The sequence below is a fragment of the Mauremys mutica genome, chromosome 2 (assembly GCF_020497125.1).
Source record: "Mauremys mutica isolate MM-2020 ecotype Southern chromosome 2, ASM2049712v1, whole genome shotgun sequence".
Classification (NCBI taxonomy): domain Eukaryota; kingdom Metazoa; phylum Chordata; order Testudines; family Geoemydidae; genus Mauremys; species Mauremys mutica.
This window is the reverse complement of record NC_059073.1, coordinates 180163431-180180192: the sequence shown is the minus strand read 5'-3', so window position 1 is coordinate 180180192 and position 16762 is coordinate 180163431. Positions and strand designations below refer to the sequence as shown.

The 16762-nt window shown below is 38.0% G+C and overlaps 1 protein-coding gene across 7 annotated transcripts in view; it reads left to right on the top strand.

Annotated features, from left to right (window-relative positions):
- TRIP13 (thyroid hormone receptor interactor 13) overlaps nt 1-16369 on the top strand; it is a 36124-nt gene extending 19755 nt beyond the window's left edge. For 6 of the 7 annotated variants that reach the window (XM_045003854.1, XM_045003851.1, XM_045003852.1 and 3 more), the window contains exons 6-14: nt 2440-2530; nt 4249-4321; nt 5461-5524; nt 5716-5802; nt 9924-10030; nt 12242-12395; nt 12957-13069; nt 14285-14354; nt 14944-16369. In XM_045003854.1, coding sequence (XP_044859789.1) covers nt 2440-2530; nt 4249-4321; nt 5461-5524; nt 5716-5802; nt 9924-10030; nt 12242-12395; nt 12957-13069; nt 14285-14354; nt 14944-15039 — 855 coding nt within the window. In that variant the 3' untranslated portion in view covers nt 15040-16369. Of the gene's footprint in view, nt 1-2439; nt 2531-4248; nt 4322-5460; nt 5525-5715; nt 5803-9923; nt 10031-12241; nt 12410-12956; nt 13070-14284; nt 14355-14943 lie in introns of those variants that run through there. The other variant, XR_006576707.1, reaches the window with a different exon arrangement.
- Nucleotides 16370-16762: the final 393 nt, after the last annotated feature.

Here is a 16762-nt window from a genome sequence, read left to right as displayed (position 1 = left end):
CTCCAGTAAGTCACACCATTAGTGTTCACCCAAATAATTCCAAATGTGTCCCATGGTAATACACCCCTACCTTTTTGATGACTTCCCAGTACCTGAGAGATGTGCTCAGAATAGCAGATCTCCACACAAGCAGTTGCCCCTTGATGGAGGTCCTGTGCTTCCTCAGACGCTTGTAAAACAACAAAACCTTGAGCTACAGAGCATGCTCATTGGGACAATGGTAACAATTAGATGTTTAACTATAGAATTATTGGCACTAAGTGAATCACTTTTTTTAAAAAAAAATGCTTATTAATACTTTTCAAAAAGAAAAACTTAAATATTTTCACAATTAAGTGAACCAGTCCATGGGTAACAAAACAGCATGTTAATAACATTTCAAATTGTCTTAGTTCCTGAGGAAAAGTGGAAATGTTTTTTTAAGACCTGATGCAGTTTCATTTAGAAACTACACAGTGTAAATAAACATATTAAAAGTATTTGTCTTATAGAATTGTCTTCTGGGGGCTTGTTCACTTTTGGTAATGTCCCTTCTCTCTGCTATTGGGTCATCAATTGGTTGTTCGTCTTATCCAGAATGAAAATAATTCTAAAATCTTATGGTTTCTCCTTGACCCAATTCAGGCTACCCCTCCTGGGTTTTTTGCTGCTGCGTGCACTTCCTGTTGGTGACAGCTATTCACTTCTGAAATGACAATAGTTTTAATCTATTTTAAAAATAGCCTGTTGCATAGTAGGTGAACTGTAAACTGATATACTGAAAATAACAATAGGCACATGGACCAAACATTACATTGAAAAATAAATACTACATTATTATTAGTAAGAAGAGAGAAACTAAATAATAACCATCAAACTGAACTTAACATCTAGAAAAAGATTACTTTGCCTTTACATGCCTATTTAAACTACGGATAGATGAATTGAAACTACTTCTCAGTATTGCAAAACTAAAACACTTTGAAAAGCTGGAAAATATGAACAGTACTACTGTGTAGTTACAGAAATTCATAAAGATACTCCTGTTCCCACACACACTCCAATTTTAGAAAAGGAGTCCCTAAGAGAACTGTTGCAGAATAACAATATTTAGGGTGACCAGACAGCAAGTGTGAAAAATCGGGACGGGGGTGGGGGGTAATAGGAGCCTATATAAGAAAAAGACCCAAAAATTGGGACATCTGGTCACCCTAACAATATTGAGGATGTAATCAAGAGTGAAAAGACATCTCAAGAATTAATATGTAATATGTGTTAAGAACATTTTCAAGTTCTCATAGACCGTTTTTGTTCTGTATAATGGCTGTACCTACAGGACTTATGGCATGCAATATTGCAGGAATGTTACATTGACTTCTTAGTGAAAATTTAACATAAACAAAAAATTGAGATATAGCAATAGAAATTAAAATATACTATTGGGTATTCCTATTCTAATTATAGATGAAGTCAGTATAGAGTCAAGCTTCTTATCCTTCAGGCAGGAAACTAAAAACTGAGGACAGTATTCTTTTTGGAAGCAAACATTCTTTTGTCTGGATAATTCCTACTATTTACATTTGTCCTGGGTAAAGCAATTTACCAATTGCTTACAGTAGCAAATAAACAGTTCCATAGGAAGTAAAGAAAAATTGACTGGAAATATTTATATATGATGGACTATCAGTATATATCAGAAGATACAGCATATGGTTAAACGTCAAATAGCATCAGGCATTATGACTAAGAAAAATATACATGTAGAACATCTGAAAGTAAATATAATATGGATATGATTGAAGCAGCTCTGTCATTATTCCAGACCAGCAACAAAATCCAGTTTTTCATGTCAAAAATTAAATCATAAATACAAAAAGAGCAATGACAAGTTTTCATCTAAAACATAGATTGGACAACAACCCATTTTCAGAGTGTATGATGCAAGTAGTGGGGTTTTTTTTGTTTTTTTTTAAAGAGAGTTTATAGCAAATTTGACAGTATAGAACAATACCACCAATTAAACACAGGTTCAATTGCATATCTTACGAGACCTTTTGGTAATTGGGAATCCATTTCCGATATCTGTAGTCTGCCATTTCCAATAATATTGGTAAAAATATTTTCAGAGGGAACTATGCTTATTGTATCTAGAGTAAAGTAAATGTCATTTTGAGAAACAAAAGCAGACCAGAATTTAATTTAAAAATATATTTTCAAACCTCATTTAACAATGGTTGGTATCAAAGAGAGAAAAATATATAAAAGAAGAAAAAAGGAAAATAAATAGTACTAAGATAAGTAGAGGTGGTCAAAAATGCAGCTTCAATGGGGCCTAAACATTTGCCTTGCTCTATGCACTTCTTCCATAGTAGTGATGGTGTTGTTGTGTTATGTTCTCTCATTAGTAATCCTGTTATAGTATGTGTGTTAACTGTTCTTTCCCTCCTCTTCTTGAACTAGCTACTTGACTATGTGATGACAACTTTACTGTTTTCTGACAAAAATGTTGACAGCAACCTGATATCCTGGAACAGAGTTGTCTTGCTGCATGGTAAAGATTACAACTTCTAAATAAAGAGTAAATGTATTGATAATGAAGCCATTCTCTTGACTAAGCTGTACTGCACTTCTGTGTGGTAGAATGTGGGTTCCTTTTCCCACTGGTTCTTTCCCCAAATTACCAGTAATGGAAGCAATCCCCCAACCTTTCAAAATAACCAAATGATAACTAATATTAAACAGATTAAATTGATTGTTTAATAAACTAAGCTGTATAATTACCTCCAAATACAATGGTAACCATTATATTTTCAATTGTTAAGTGAATACTTATTGTGGTGTTTCTTGTATAACATACAAGATGGTTTTTGGACCATCACTTAGTTGCTTTGGAAGGAATTATGCCATAAACAGGATTATGACTTCAACTGAACCAGTATGTACCAAGTGGCAGTCCAGAATGAGCTTCTGTGACCAATAGATGTTCTTAATGGAAATGCTAATTAGTGGACATTCACTTAACCTTAGTAGAGCTACCATGAGATTTTATAATAAATAGAGCAAATTAATAGAGAGCTCTCTTCTCTTGGTTTATTTATAGGTCTAAATATAAAACGTTGTTGAAAGGTGCAAAATGATTTTAAAGGGAGAATTGGATCCTTTATATTGCTGGAATACTTGAGTCATAATGGATTTGTTTAAATATATATGTTAGAATAGGAAAAAAGCTAAGAATATCAGAATCTGAAGGTGCGGGTTTTTTGTTTTGTTTTTAATGTAGCCACATTACAACTACAACACTGACTTTGTGACCCATTGGAAGCACTGTCATCTTAGCTGGTTACAAATAACAGTTAAGTTAGTGTCCGCATATGAACTTCTTTGACAATCTTTGCATATTCACACTTCCCAGGCTAATTAAGCATGTTTGTATTGGTCCATTCTTAGAAAATCTGGGCAGCTATCCTGGAGGGGGTGGAGTGCCCGAAGGGCAAACCCACAGTGTGTCATCAGTTGCACATTGGGCAGGGCGCTCTGTGATGTCTTAACGTACAGATTGCGGGAAGGAAGGAGGGAGGGACTGGGCAAATGCAGGCATGTTTAGCATTTCTATCTATACAGTAGAAAACAAATATGCTGAATCAGGTGCAGGAAGACAACAATATGCCGTCTTAAGCTAACAATCTACATTATTTACCAAAAAAAACCCCAACACTGCTTGGGCAGTCTTACTGGTGGGAATGCTTGCATACGAGGGAGGGTGCAGGCATTTTAACCACCATACTGTCTGGGTGTGCTCCAAGCAGGGTTAGATGGCATAGTAATAAAACACCTACTCCCTGTGTATAAGAGTGCTTTCACTGTTACAGTTAGTGGAGCTGCATCAGTGGTAATGCAGTTCTGATAGATTTTAAAAATAATGCTAGTGCACAGGGAGAAATGCTGTTAGCTGCCATGGTTACTGAGAGTTTAACCATCTGTGTGTGCGCAGACCATGTTTAGAGGAAACCGTGCAAGTAACTGGTTACAATCTCCATTAAAAGATGCAGGGTAGACAGGGTGCAATTCTAGCACTAATGAAGATTTGGACACAGTGAACAATCTGTATAACTGTTCAGATTGGCAGCTATGGTAATATAGTGTGTTTATTTTATACTGTCAAATGTAATTAGTGCTGTTTTTGGAATTCAGTAGCTAAGGAGATGTCAGGCCATTTTATCTAGTATGTGTTCCTATGTAAATTGTTATATGGATATGGTTTCAATATAGGTCCTCCAGGAACTGGTAAAACTTCACTCTGCAAAGCATTGGCTCAGAAGCTGACCATTAGACTTTCATACAGGTAATTTTTGTTAATATTTTGGTTTAAAATACAGTTTACTTTGTTAAACATCTGTAACCCATTAAGGGTGCCTAAAATCTGCCACCAAGTATGGCAGGTTTTCTTTCAGGCACAGATTAGGTGCTGAGTGTTGTTCCTTATGTAGCATCCCTGGCTTGTTGAATGGCAAATGCTCACATTTGTCATATCTTATGCTGAAGACACTGGGCCCAATTCACCAATGCCTTTTATTGTAGGCAGCTACTTACACCAGTGGATGTCAAACACTACACATTTAGAATGATAGTGTATTATGCCTACTTTGCACACTCGTAAACTACTACAGAAGGTGAAGAGCCAGGCTGAATCAGGCCCACTGGTTTTTTTTGCATACAAAATAGCCCACATCTTTAATAATTAAACAAACAGCTTTTAGAATTAGACATATATTTGTTTTGTGTGGTTTGTCTTATAGATCAACACATCCTCCCTTACTCATCTTTTATATTCAGACAGACAAGTAATAACAGTCAATTTAACACTGGAAATCTTAGTAAACTAGGTAACTTAATATTTTATAAATATTGTTCAATTATAAATCATTATTACTCTAAGTAGTGCAGTTTTTCTCACATAAGTGTGTAATAGACATGATTATATACTCTTACACTGAAATATTAACACATTTAATTCTAGGGTCAGCCATACATAATTTAGCATTCCTGGCAATGTCTTAAGAACTGATGAGAATTAGCTTGATACTTGTATTACTTTGGACTGTAAGCAATTACCAGAAAATAAGAATGAGGTTACTGGCATGGTAATCTATACCTGAATTGTGCCTAAATAGAAGCAAGTGTCAAATCTTAGATTTCTTTGACAAAAAATATTTGTGGAGAAAATTAAGAGCAATCATATGCTGACATAAAACTGAGATTGAAATTTAGTTTGCAATAGTTACATTTTATATTCAGATACTTGCTTTAGTAATTACAAAGCACTAATGTTGAAAGAATTCTGACTGTTATGCTATGATGCCACTGTTCACAAAATTCTTTTTTTAAATATTGAGGATGTAAGTTGTAGTTATTGATTCCTTTGCAATCAACAGTAGAATTAATTTTACAATATAATTGTTGATGATTTCTCCCATATTTTAGGTACAGGTATGGACAGTTAATTGAGATAAACAGTCATAGCCTCTTCTCTAAGTGGTTTTCTGAGGTAGGTGTTATCTAATGCATTACACAATTTTAGCTTTGTGGTACAGATAAGCAAAATTTACTATGGTCTGCAATAGGTGTATCAGTTCTGGGAACCAACTTATATGTAGATACAATTAGAGTTGTAAATAATAAACTAAGACTTGGAAAACTATGTAAAAATAGTCTAATATATTTGTATTTTCTTTTCAGAGTGGCAAACTTGTAACCAAGATGTTCCAGAAGATTCAAGAGTTAATTGACGATAAAGATGCTCTTGTATTTGTACTGATTGATGAGGTATGATTTCAGTGACATTAAGATGTGCAATTCCTTTAATTTATGGGAAACTAAACTGGAATAAAAGATGATCACTTACATTTTTAAAGAAAATATAGAAGCATATTATGGCCTTGGCTATACTTGCAAGTTAGAGTGCATTAAATCAGCCTGGGCGCCTTAACGCCTGAGGTGTTCACGCTGTCAAGGCACTGAGAGTGCCTGGACTCTGCAGCTGGCGCGCTCCTGGTAATCCACCTCCACAAGAAGCATTGAGCTTGCTGCGCCCTGGCTGAAATGCCCAGGTGTCAGTGTGGACGATGTGTTGCATTACTGCGCTGTGATTGGGATCCGGAAAAGTCCCATAATCCCTTGAAGTCAAGTGGCCACCCTGGTCATTGTTTTAAACTCGGAGGCAGGCATGTGAATATCCCCTTTCAAAGCTCCGTTTCTGATAACCAGCATGCCTACCTACTCCGGGACAAAGCAAACCATTACTGTGGAATGCTGCTGCTGCCAAGGCAGGCGTGTGTGGGGGTTTGGGGGCTGATGTCAGGGCTTCCCCCTGCTTCTGTCTGAACTTACAAGACAGCATGCTGACACACTCTCTGCCTCCCAAAACACACACTCTCTCCCCCCACATACACACGACACACTCCCTGTCACACTCCGACCCCTCATTTGGAAAGCACGCTGCAGCCACTTACACACTGGGATAGTTACCAATATGCTCTGCTCTCTGTGGCATTGCAAGAGCTGCTAATGTGGCCATGCCACTGTGCTTGCAGCTGACAGTGTAAACACATGGCAGTGTTTTCCCTGCTGCAGTCTCTGAAGGGTGGTTTAACTCCTGGCGCGCTACATCTGCAAGTGTAGCCATGCCCTATGTGGCTCTGCTGTGAGTAATCTAATTATATTTAACTGTGTGTGTAAGAGTGGTAGAAGATATTTGAATTGCATTATTATAGTAAAGTCAGAAAAATGTAGTTTGAATTCTCAGACAAAAATTTCCAGCTGCAGATGGAAGGGAAAGGGAAGTTCAGCTTCCTGTATAGGGCTCTGCTTTTGGTGGCTTGCTCCCTGAACGCTTTGACATGTACATATTGTAGCATTTTCTAAACTTTGAGCCCTAGTTTTGTCTTACCAGTAAGAGAAGAATTTAGTAATAGAGCTCATGGAAATTGTGGATTTAATGTGGTCTCTTAATCTGGTTTCACTATGAGATTTAGCTCACTACCTAGATGACCTTTGGATAGACTTCTTATACGGGCAACTTAAGAGTTTGTGCCTTATTAGAACTTTATACTATTGAAGTCACATTCCTAAAGAATGTTTGCTTATCTGTTCAATTTACTGATTAGTCTAATACTCAGAATCATCACTTTCTAAAAAGAAATGTTTTCTCTGTGGAACTGATAAAAGACTGTCTGAGGCCTGGTCTACACTCAAAGTTAGGTTAACATAAACTGCTTTGCATGTGTCCACACTTAAATTTGTTTCATGCTGATATAAGTTCCAGGGCTGCCCGGGGCGGGGGGGGGGCAAGTGGGGCAATTTGCCCCGGGCCCCACAGGAGGCCCCATGAGAATATAGTATTCTATAGTATTGCAACTTTTTTTTAATGGAAGGGGCCCCCAAAATTGCTTTGCCCCAGATCCCCTGAATCCTCTGGGCGGCCCTGATAAGTTCTCTATTACGCCAACACCACCTCTCCAAGCAGAGTTCAGCCATGGTCAATGTACTGAAGTTGATGTAGCATGAGTATAGACACTGTTACCTATGTCAGTCCTAACAGTCCTCCAGCAGCTGTTCCGCCGTGCCTGACACTGACCACTGTGGTCACAATTATGAACTCTACTGCCAAAGGATCATGTATACCAGAAGCCCAACCCCTTAAAACCTTATGAATTCTTGAAATGCCTTTTCCTGATTGTCCAGCTTGGTGAGCACACCTAGCAGATCTCCATTGTTGTGTGCAACTGCCCAGCTGACCATGCTGGCTATACACTCTAGACATACTCCTGCCTGGATTATTGAATCTCCTGGGCCTGTTAGGAGAAGAGGTTTTGCAAGCACAGCTATGGACCAGACATAGGAACATGGACATCTATGAGCAGATTGCACTGGGGATGCAGGAGACGGGGCACGACAGGTCAGAAGCAGTGCCATGCAAAGGTAAAGGAACTGTATCAGGCATATCAGAAGGCTAGGAAGGTCAACAGTCAATCTGGTGCCAAGCCACAGACCTGAGGCTTTTACAAGGAGCTGCTTGACATGCTTGGCCGAGACCCTCACTACCACCCTTCAGACCACTGGGGATACTTCTGAGGAGCCTGAATCATAGGTCCCTGGCATGAACAGTGAGGAGGAGGAGGAGGGACATGAGATGGGGGGGGAGGGTCCAACTCTGCCACCAGACAGGATTTGTTTGAGACTCCACTGCAGTCCAGTCAGTCCCAGCAGTTGAGCATGGGCAAGCCTGATGTAGGAGAGGTAGCAGTACAACAAAGAGAGAGAACTTTTCATTCCCCTCTGGAGTGAGGTGGGACAGCTATGTGTAGCAGTTCGTTAATGGAAACAGGAATGTGCCTTGAATCCTCCTGAGATCTCGATGAAACTTTCATGGAGGTACTTGGCTGTCCTCTCACGGAGGTTTCTAGGGATAGCAGACTTATTGCTTCCTCTGCAATAGGACACTTTCCCGTGCCAGTTGGTGATAACTTCAGCAGACTCCATTCCAGTACACAGGCTAGCAGGCTATAGGCAGCTTTGGTACTCTTGCAGTAGCTGTGGTCTCTGAGCCTTTGTCAGGAGTAACATATCAGCTAAGATCACTGCCGCTTGTGGAAAGTGGTGCCAGTATTCATTGCTATTGCTCTATACTCAGTTTCATGCAACCAAGCAATTCCCTCCTCATTTCCCTCACCCCTAGTGGGCCACACTCACCATGGCTGGGGCTGTGAGTGGCGCTGTGCGTGAGCACTCCCAAGAAGAAGTGTCAATAAGCAGGTCTTGTTTAAAACTTCAGGGGAGCAAGGCAAAGGAGTTCTGAATCTTAACTTTTGCTTTCTGTTGTGACTACACTGGCAATGGTATCTGTGTTTTTTGCTGTCTTTGTGGCCTTAAGGACACCTGAGACAGATAAAGAGCAGAAAGTTGAGGACTAGGGAAGACATGTTCAATGAGATCCTGCAAGCCATTGTTGCTGCATCAGACCATGAACAGAGGGCTTGGAGGATGACTATTACAGACTGTATGGAGAAGGAAAGAGCAAACAAGAGAGAGTCCCAACAGGAAAAGGAGGGATACACACCAGGACATAATGGGGCTTCTCCAGCAGCGAACACAAATGCTGCAGACTCTTGTGGACCTACAGGCTCGTCTCCCGTTGTAGTTCATAGAGAGCGACATTACAGCATCTCCCTACACACATCCAACATTTCTTCTTGTATCTGGGGCCTCATCCCTGCTTCTGCCACTCCATGCTGAGGGACATTAAGGATAACCACAGTTTCACATACACTGATGTGTGAAAGCCACAGTTGCTGTATGTTAGGTAAAATGGACGTGAATGTTCTTTCCCCTTAATATATAAATGGAACAAAACTTAAGTTTTTAATATATTTGTTTTTAAATTGCACAGCTATTTCTTTGCCCTGGTTTTGTTTGAACAAAATTCTATTTGGAAAATAATTCATCTATTAGTTCACAACATACACTGCATAGTGCCCAGCAGTTCAGAAAGCACCCGCCTACTTGTTACCGTACAGTGTGACACAACTCACAGGATCAGTGACAAACATAAATGTGTACAGCAAGCACCTCAGAATTAATAGGTGTATTGACAGTGTCGTATTCATAGATGTACATCAAGCACTACTCTACACTCCCTGAAAGCAGTGATCTCCGCAGCCTCCTTTCCCACATTCTACCCAGACCTCCCTGTCAACAATCATCCTCCCTCTGTACAAGTTCCTATCCACAAAGAAAATTTCAGAGAAACTACTCCTGATGTCTGAGTAGATTCCCAGCAATTTGAAAATGTATTGCCTGGATCATTTCACCACCTCCTTATCCCCAAAGTGCATTATACCAGCTCTCTAACTCTAACCTTTTTTGTTTGGTTGGGTTTTTTTGGGCAGGTTGAAAGTCTCACAGCAGCTCGTAGTGCTTTCCGAGCAGGCACAGAGCCTTCAGATGCTATCCGTGTGGTGAATGCTGTATTGACACAAATAGATCAAATTAAAAGGTAACATTCATAGTAGCCATATTACCACAGCAAAAAACCTCTAGGAATTACCAAGTTGGGGTCTAATTTCAAAAATATTGAACATACGTAGATAAATGATTACAGATTCCAATATCTGGCTTTACGCAATTCTCATTTAGAACCTTAATCCAAAAATCTTTGACTGGTTAAATTGTGCTGAATTTTAAACTAGCCATGCCTACTGAGAAGAGGAGGAGTTGTGATGGACATACCTAAGTGAGTCATGGGAGTTAACTGTCTACCCACACTTTAAAGTTAAGAGAAATAACTTCTGTTTGATGATGGTGACAACTGCTGCTTTAACTGAGGAAAGGTGCTTTTTTTCTTGCTCTGAGACTTAGTCATTAGGTCATATTTTTGGATCCATAGTCGTTTCTGGTTGTAGATCTAAAAAACAGCCATAGCCAAGAATGTTTTTTCAATATTTCTTTGGCAAGACAAAGAGATGTTGACCTTTCCTGATTGATGTAGACTTTACCCCACTTATCCTTGCCTTTGCCAGCTATAGATTGGTTTATTGCAATGCAATCTCTTTGAGATTGCTTTTGAGACCACTTGCAGGTCTGCTAGCGCCTGCTTATTTAGCAGCATGTCCCATATAGAGCATATTGCACCAGTACTCTTTGATTGCACTGGCTTTCAGTTAGTTCTCAGGGTTGGTTCACATTCCTGTATGGTTTGGGCTCTGCTATTGTAGAGATTGATTCTTATCCACACTCTGATTCAAAACCTGGGACGCTGACAGTCCCTAGATGTATATCTGGGAATAGGGCAACCTTGATTTGCTACTGAATCTTAGTTGGGGGGGCCCTCTACCTAGGTCCACCACAGTCCAACTTTGAGCTTGAGGTCAAGGAACAAGTCCTATCAATACCTGCAGGATTTTTCTCACAGTGGCTTGAGTGGAAGGAGAGTCTTTCCTTTTGGTAGGGTCATTAATTTAAATAATTCTGACCTTACCCATTTAGATTTGTTGTTTCCTTGAGCTTATGAATAAATTTGAAGGAAAAAATGAATGGAAATGCAGAACATCTTGGGTGTTTGTATTGTGTGTTAGCCAAGTGAAGTATTTCAATATTATGTTTTACTTGGGTTTAATAAAAACAGACATGCAAAATTTTAAAACACAAATTCTATGTTTGTGTGCATTCATGAGAAGTTGAGTAATTTTAATTATTATAATATAGTGCCTATTATAATCCATTTTTGTTACTGTCTTACATGTGCAAGGCACCTTAAAACATGCTCAGGAGTGCTTAATTACTTTAAATTATTATTAATTACTTTAAATTCTTAAAAAATGCAAAGTGTTTTTGGGGGTATCTGCACTAATTCATGAGAAAGAAGGACAAAATATGCAGTAGCTAGTTTTCTTATTTCACTATTAACTTAAATAATTTAGTCAATGGGTTTTAGATTAATACGCTGAGAATTGTGTAAAGGTAGATATCTCTGGTCCATATTTCCTCAGCCTACCTGTGCTTTAGAAGTTCTGGCTGGGATGTGGAAGGAGCGTGGTACATGGAAGCAGCTGTCTTTCTTACCCAACAAATTAAAAACAAAATAAAAAAAATCTAAATACATTTTTATTAAGAAATTCACTGAAAGTGGGAATTCTTTGTGGTAAAAATTTTAACTAAAATATTACATAATTCTAAATTTTTTTAAAGTTCATTATTCAATGTGGAGGCAAATTAGGGTAATTACCGTTGGACTAAAACAGAATATATGCTCGACAAAAAGTGCAAATTAAAAAGTCTTGATTTTTTTTTCAAGTGAAATTAGTATTTATAAAAATAGGCCTGATTCAATAGTACTGGAAACTAAAGTCCGGTCCCTCAAGCACAAGACAATATGGGCAGCAGCAGTCCAAACTTCATCCCACCTGATTATACCTCAGTGCTATTTTGAAAGAGGCTCCTTTCCAGGCTAACATACAGTTCAGTCTTCAGGGGATCGCTCGAAAAATTGCTGACAAAAGTGATTTTGTGTGGAATATGTTCACTGTAAATTGAAACCTCCAAATCATTTCACTTAACATCTATCCAACAGTAACAAGTTGGCCACTTCTGATCTGGACCAAGTTTACAGTCATGACATAGAAGAGAAACAGTCACTTTGCCATACCTCGAGGGATGATTCTTATGTGTAAGTGATAGAAATGATTTCTCTTTTTTCTGTGTTTTAAAGGTATCCCAATGTTGTAATCTTGACTACTTCAAATATTACAGAGAAAATTGACACGGCCTTTGTAGACAGGGCTGATATAAAGCAATATATTGGACCTCCATCTGCTGCAGCAGTATTCAGAATATATTTTTCTTGCTTGGAAGAACTGATGAAGGTAAAATTTTGCAAGTAAGATTCTTAACTTAGATGTCCTATTTTAATAACTGCATAAATGCTAACGATGATAATACACAAATGTTATCTTATTTCTCCTTCTCGAGACCGCCTCTACTGAGCCACCCTGTAGTCCACACAGTCACACAACTTTTTAAAGCCGTATTTATAGACCGGGGGCACATACAGACCCATTGCACTGACCACGGGTATAAATGCCACCCTTGGCCCCCATAATAGTTCCTCAATCTGTCTCTGCCAGCCAGTGTGGTAAATGAACCATAACACACTCTGCTTTTCTGGTTCTGTGTTACTGCTGAAATCTGTAGGCAGTTAATAAATCATTTAAAATTAAGGGTTGAGCTAGGATTAGTTAGGGAAAGTTGTTTGACGTGTCCTTCTCTTAGCAGTGTAAAACGCACAGTATTTGTCACTGGAGTCAATAGTTATTCTGAAAACATACAAAGAGCAGAACTGTTGAGTAAGAAGTTGCTATTTCATAGTCTCATTTCAGAATAGAACTGCAGTTGCTCCTTTCAAATATCATTTTTCTTTTTATTAGCGTCAGATAATATATCCTCGACAGCAGCTACTGACACTCAGAGAGTTAGAGATGATTGGTTATGTAGAAAATAATGTGTCACGGCTGAGTCTCGTATTAAAAGAAATTGCAAGGTAAGATTTTAAGATTTATTGATTCATCCATTTTATGTACAAAGTGAGCAACTCTGCTCAAGTGTGTGTGTGTGTGCGTGTAAAAGTAATTTGTGGAACTATTTCTAAAGGAGTTGGGTATATTAGCAACAGCTAGAGTTCTGAAACTTCCCAGTTTCTTAATTGTTGCAAATTCTCAAATTTGGTCAATTGTAAAATTTTTCAGTGTCCAGTGAACATGGGAATTTTTTTTTTGCAAGCACCATCTGCTTCTATCCTCCTGGATCTCAAAATGTATCAAAAATGTGCATGATCTTATGCCATCCCTGCCTCCTGCTTTGTTCTTTTAAGTTCCCATCAAATCCCTCCCTGGGCTAGTGAGGTGCCTAAGACTGTAGTGGCCACAGTTCAGTATGAACAGCTCTGGCCTTCATCCCATCTGAGGATGCTGAGAGATCTCAGTAGTTCACCAGGAGGTCACCTTTTGGAAGCACAAGTTAAGAAATGGGCAGAGGTGTGGGAGAGGAGGATTATGAATAGTTTTTTGCATTTACTTTGGTTTGATTTTTATTTGTTTTTTTGCTAAGAGGACTAATGGAACAGATTTCACCACAATGTGAAAATCTGTGGAATAATAAAAAGCAGATTATTGGTGTTTTCACTAAGTAATTTTTTTCTGATTTTTGTGGGGATCTTAACAGAGCTCAAACAAAATATCAGAGCAGTAAAAGAATTTGAAAGTGTACCCTTGCAGAAGGGTCAGAAAAGTCTTCCTTAAAGCAACAGTATATCTAGTATATAATTAATAGTGCCCTTTCAAACAGTGAACTATGGTGTTCAGAACACAGTAGACTTGTCTGGGTTATTCCATAAAATGATAGGCACAGTAACAGAAATTAGCATTAACAAATGACAGCCTATTGCTGTATGTCAATTGGGCATTTTTGAATAGCTCCCTGTGTGTGTATATATATGTGTATATATTTATTTATTTATTTGTAAAAGTAATACCCATGAAAGTAAAATATTTTGTAGGATTGTTAGATATAACAGGAAAAGAATGAATGAAAGATTTGTATTTTCTCTCCCAGTGCTATATAGTGCTAACTGGCAGTAATGTGAGTTTCTCTGTAGAGAGATTCCTGGCAGAACCACAGAAAGCAAACCTCTTAATTTCTGGAAGGGAGACCTAGTATTTAGCAAAATAATAGTATGCACATCTCTGCTTCATTATAGGAAAAGTGAAGGACTTAGTGGCCGTGTCCTGAGGAAACTTCCTTTTCTAGCACATGCACTTTATATTCAAGTAAGTTTATTTTATTTTGCTTTTTATTTAGGTGTGTTGGGAAGCCACTTTGGTGGAAGCTCCTGAGTGGGCCTTTCTTTTTCTTTTTTTTCTTTTTTTTGGAAAAAAGAAACCCTCTTAATTTGAATTACATTGGGTCTGCTCCTGGCTGGACTGCAACCATTTTGTGCTACCTCATTATTTAAAAAGAGGTTAAGAGAAACTACATATTTGCAGGATTGATGTGGCCAGTAACTCCTATATCATGACACAACATCAGTATTGCTTCTTTGTAACTTACTTTCCTTTAGTTGTTCTGTACGTTTTGATGTGGTCTCTCACATTTTTTTACAGTAATGTTGCTTGTTGGATTTTGGTGAGGTAATTTAGTCATGATATTGATTAAACCTCAAGAATTTGCTCGGGTTGGCCTAGATTCCCCTGTGCTAACTGGTGCAGAATCCCATAGCTGTTGTACAGCATTTGGAAAATGCTAATAAACGTGGAGCTAATTTTTTTTTCTCCTCTCAGGTGTATTTGTCTGTAGAGCATTATGCCACCTACTGTTCTTTGAGACATTTGACAAAGATTTTTTCTTTTTCGCTTCCAGTGTCCTAACGTTACAATGGCAGTGTTTCTTCAGGCTCTTTCACTTGTAGTGGACAAACAATTTGAAGAAAGAAAGAAACTTGCAGACTGCTTTTGACATTCTGTTACTGTTCCACAATTGTCTAGTCTCTATGATGTGTTCCTTGTTACCACTGAAAACCACATTCTTCACCACACCCCACATACCTTTTGTTCCATGTATAAAGATTGACTCAATTTGGATTAAGAAACTCAGGTGATCTAGTATTTTTTCAAAAACTTGATTTGTAAATATCAAGAATGTTTACAGTGCACCTGTTCAAAAGCTTTATTTCAAACTCCAGTCTTGGATACACTTCAAAACTGTTTAATTTTTAGAATGACCTTTTTTCTCCTCCTTGTAATTATTAAAAATGTTTATTTCAATTCTGTTTTGTTTCTTAACCATAAAAACTTTTATATATGTGTATTCAGCATTTGTTCTCTTTCAGTTTTAATTCTTTTTTTAAAATATAAAGAACGTAAATTGTCTGGTCTCTGGCTCTAATATGTAATGCAAAAATTTTTACTACTTAAATCTCTAAAAAATATGAACAGGAAAAATTTATGGGTAAGAGTTTTGAAAGCACTCACTGGCAGCCTAACAGCTCACATTGAAACAGCCATTGAGTTTTACTATTGACTTCATGAGAACAGAGACAAAACGTTTGAAAATCCTACTCTATCTTAACATTTTTTTAAGATCAAATACAGCAAGTTTTCATAGTTGTCTTCTAAAATTTTAGCCTTTATCAGTGCAAAGAAGCTAACTAAAGTACACTGTATTTGCCGAAGACCACCTTGTGTAGAATTTATGCAGATAGCAGTTTATAAACATGTAAAGAATTTGTTTTATGCACCTAAATTACAAAATTTATGGGAAAGGCATTTTGTTGTGCAAAAGGTAAGAAAAACATTGACTCTCTTTAGAAAGTGAAACAATATAAGAATTTTATTTGTTTACCTAGTCGCTACATGTAATCTCTAATACTACTTCAATAGAGGAAAAAAGTTCTTTTTTCAGTTAATTTTTTGTATTTGTCAACACAACCTGTTTCACCCAATGTCAGTTAATTTGTGTGCAACTTTCACATAACAGGTAGAACAGTAACATTTAAATAGGAAATTGGCCCAGGGAAACAAGGGTAGCTGTAGTACCTGGAAACTATTTTTAACTTTTTTAATTGACTAGATTTTAAGTTGACATTACCACTTTAACATACTTCATAACTACTGCTACCACAATATGGTTTAATGACTGTATGTCATTCATTTCTGTTTGTACATGTTTAATCAATGTTATACATTTCTCATGAGATGGATGAGTTACTCCATGGTCATGAATTGTTCATAATGATGAACACCGTATGATGTAAACTCTGCATTAAACAATTGTACAGAACTTTTCAACCCAGGCTATATAAGAATTCAAAGTTGACTTTTTTTTTGTTGATTAATGAAGATCACTACCCAGCTCGGGGTCTTTTGCATTTTCACAGATCATTAAGCAGTCAGACTGCAGGAAGAAGTCCCCTCTCCATCCTGTAGTTACCTTTTGTCATCTCCCAAGCAGCTTTCTTACTCTCTACTTGGGCATTTCCCTCCGGGGTGGCTGTTGTAGATTTGTCAGTGCACCACATCTGCTTCAGTGTCCCTACATCTGGCTGGAGTCTCAGCCATCACTGCACTCTGTTCTGCTTCTGGGTCCCTGTTAAGGATAGGCAGAGAGCTTATTTCTCTGCTCGGGGCTTTAGAACACAGAAAATTTCCTTTCAAGTCAATAGGTCTTGTCCTTCTCCTGG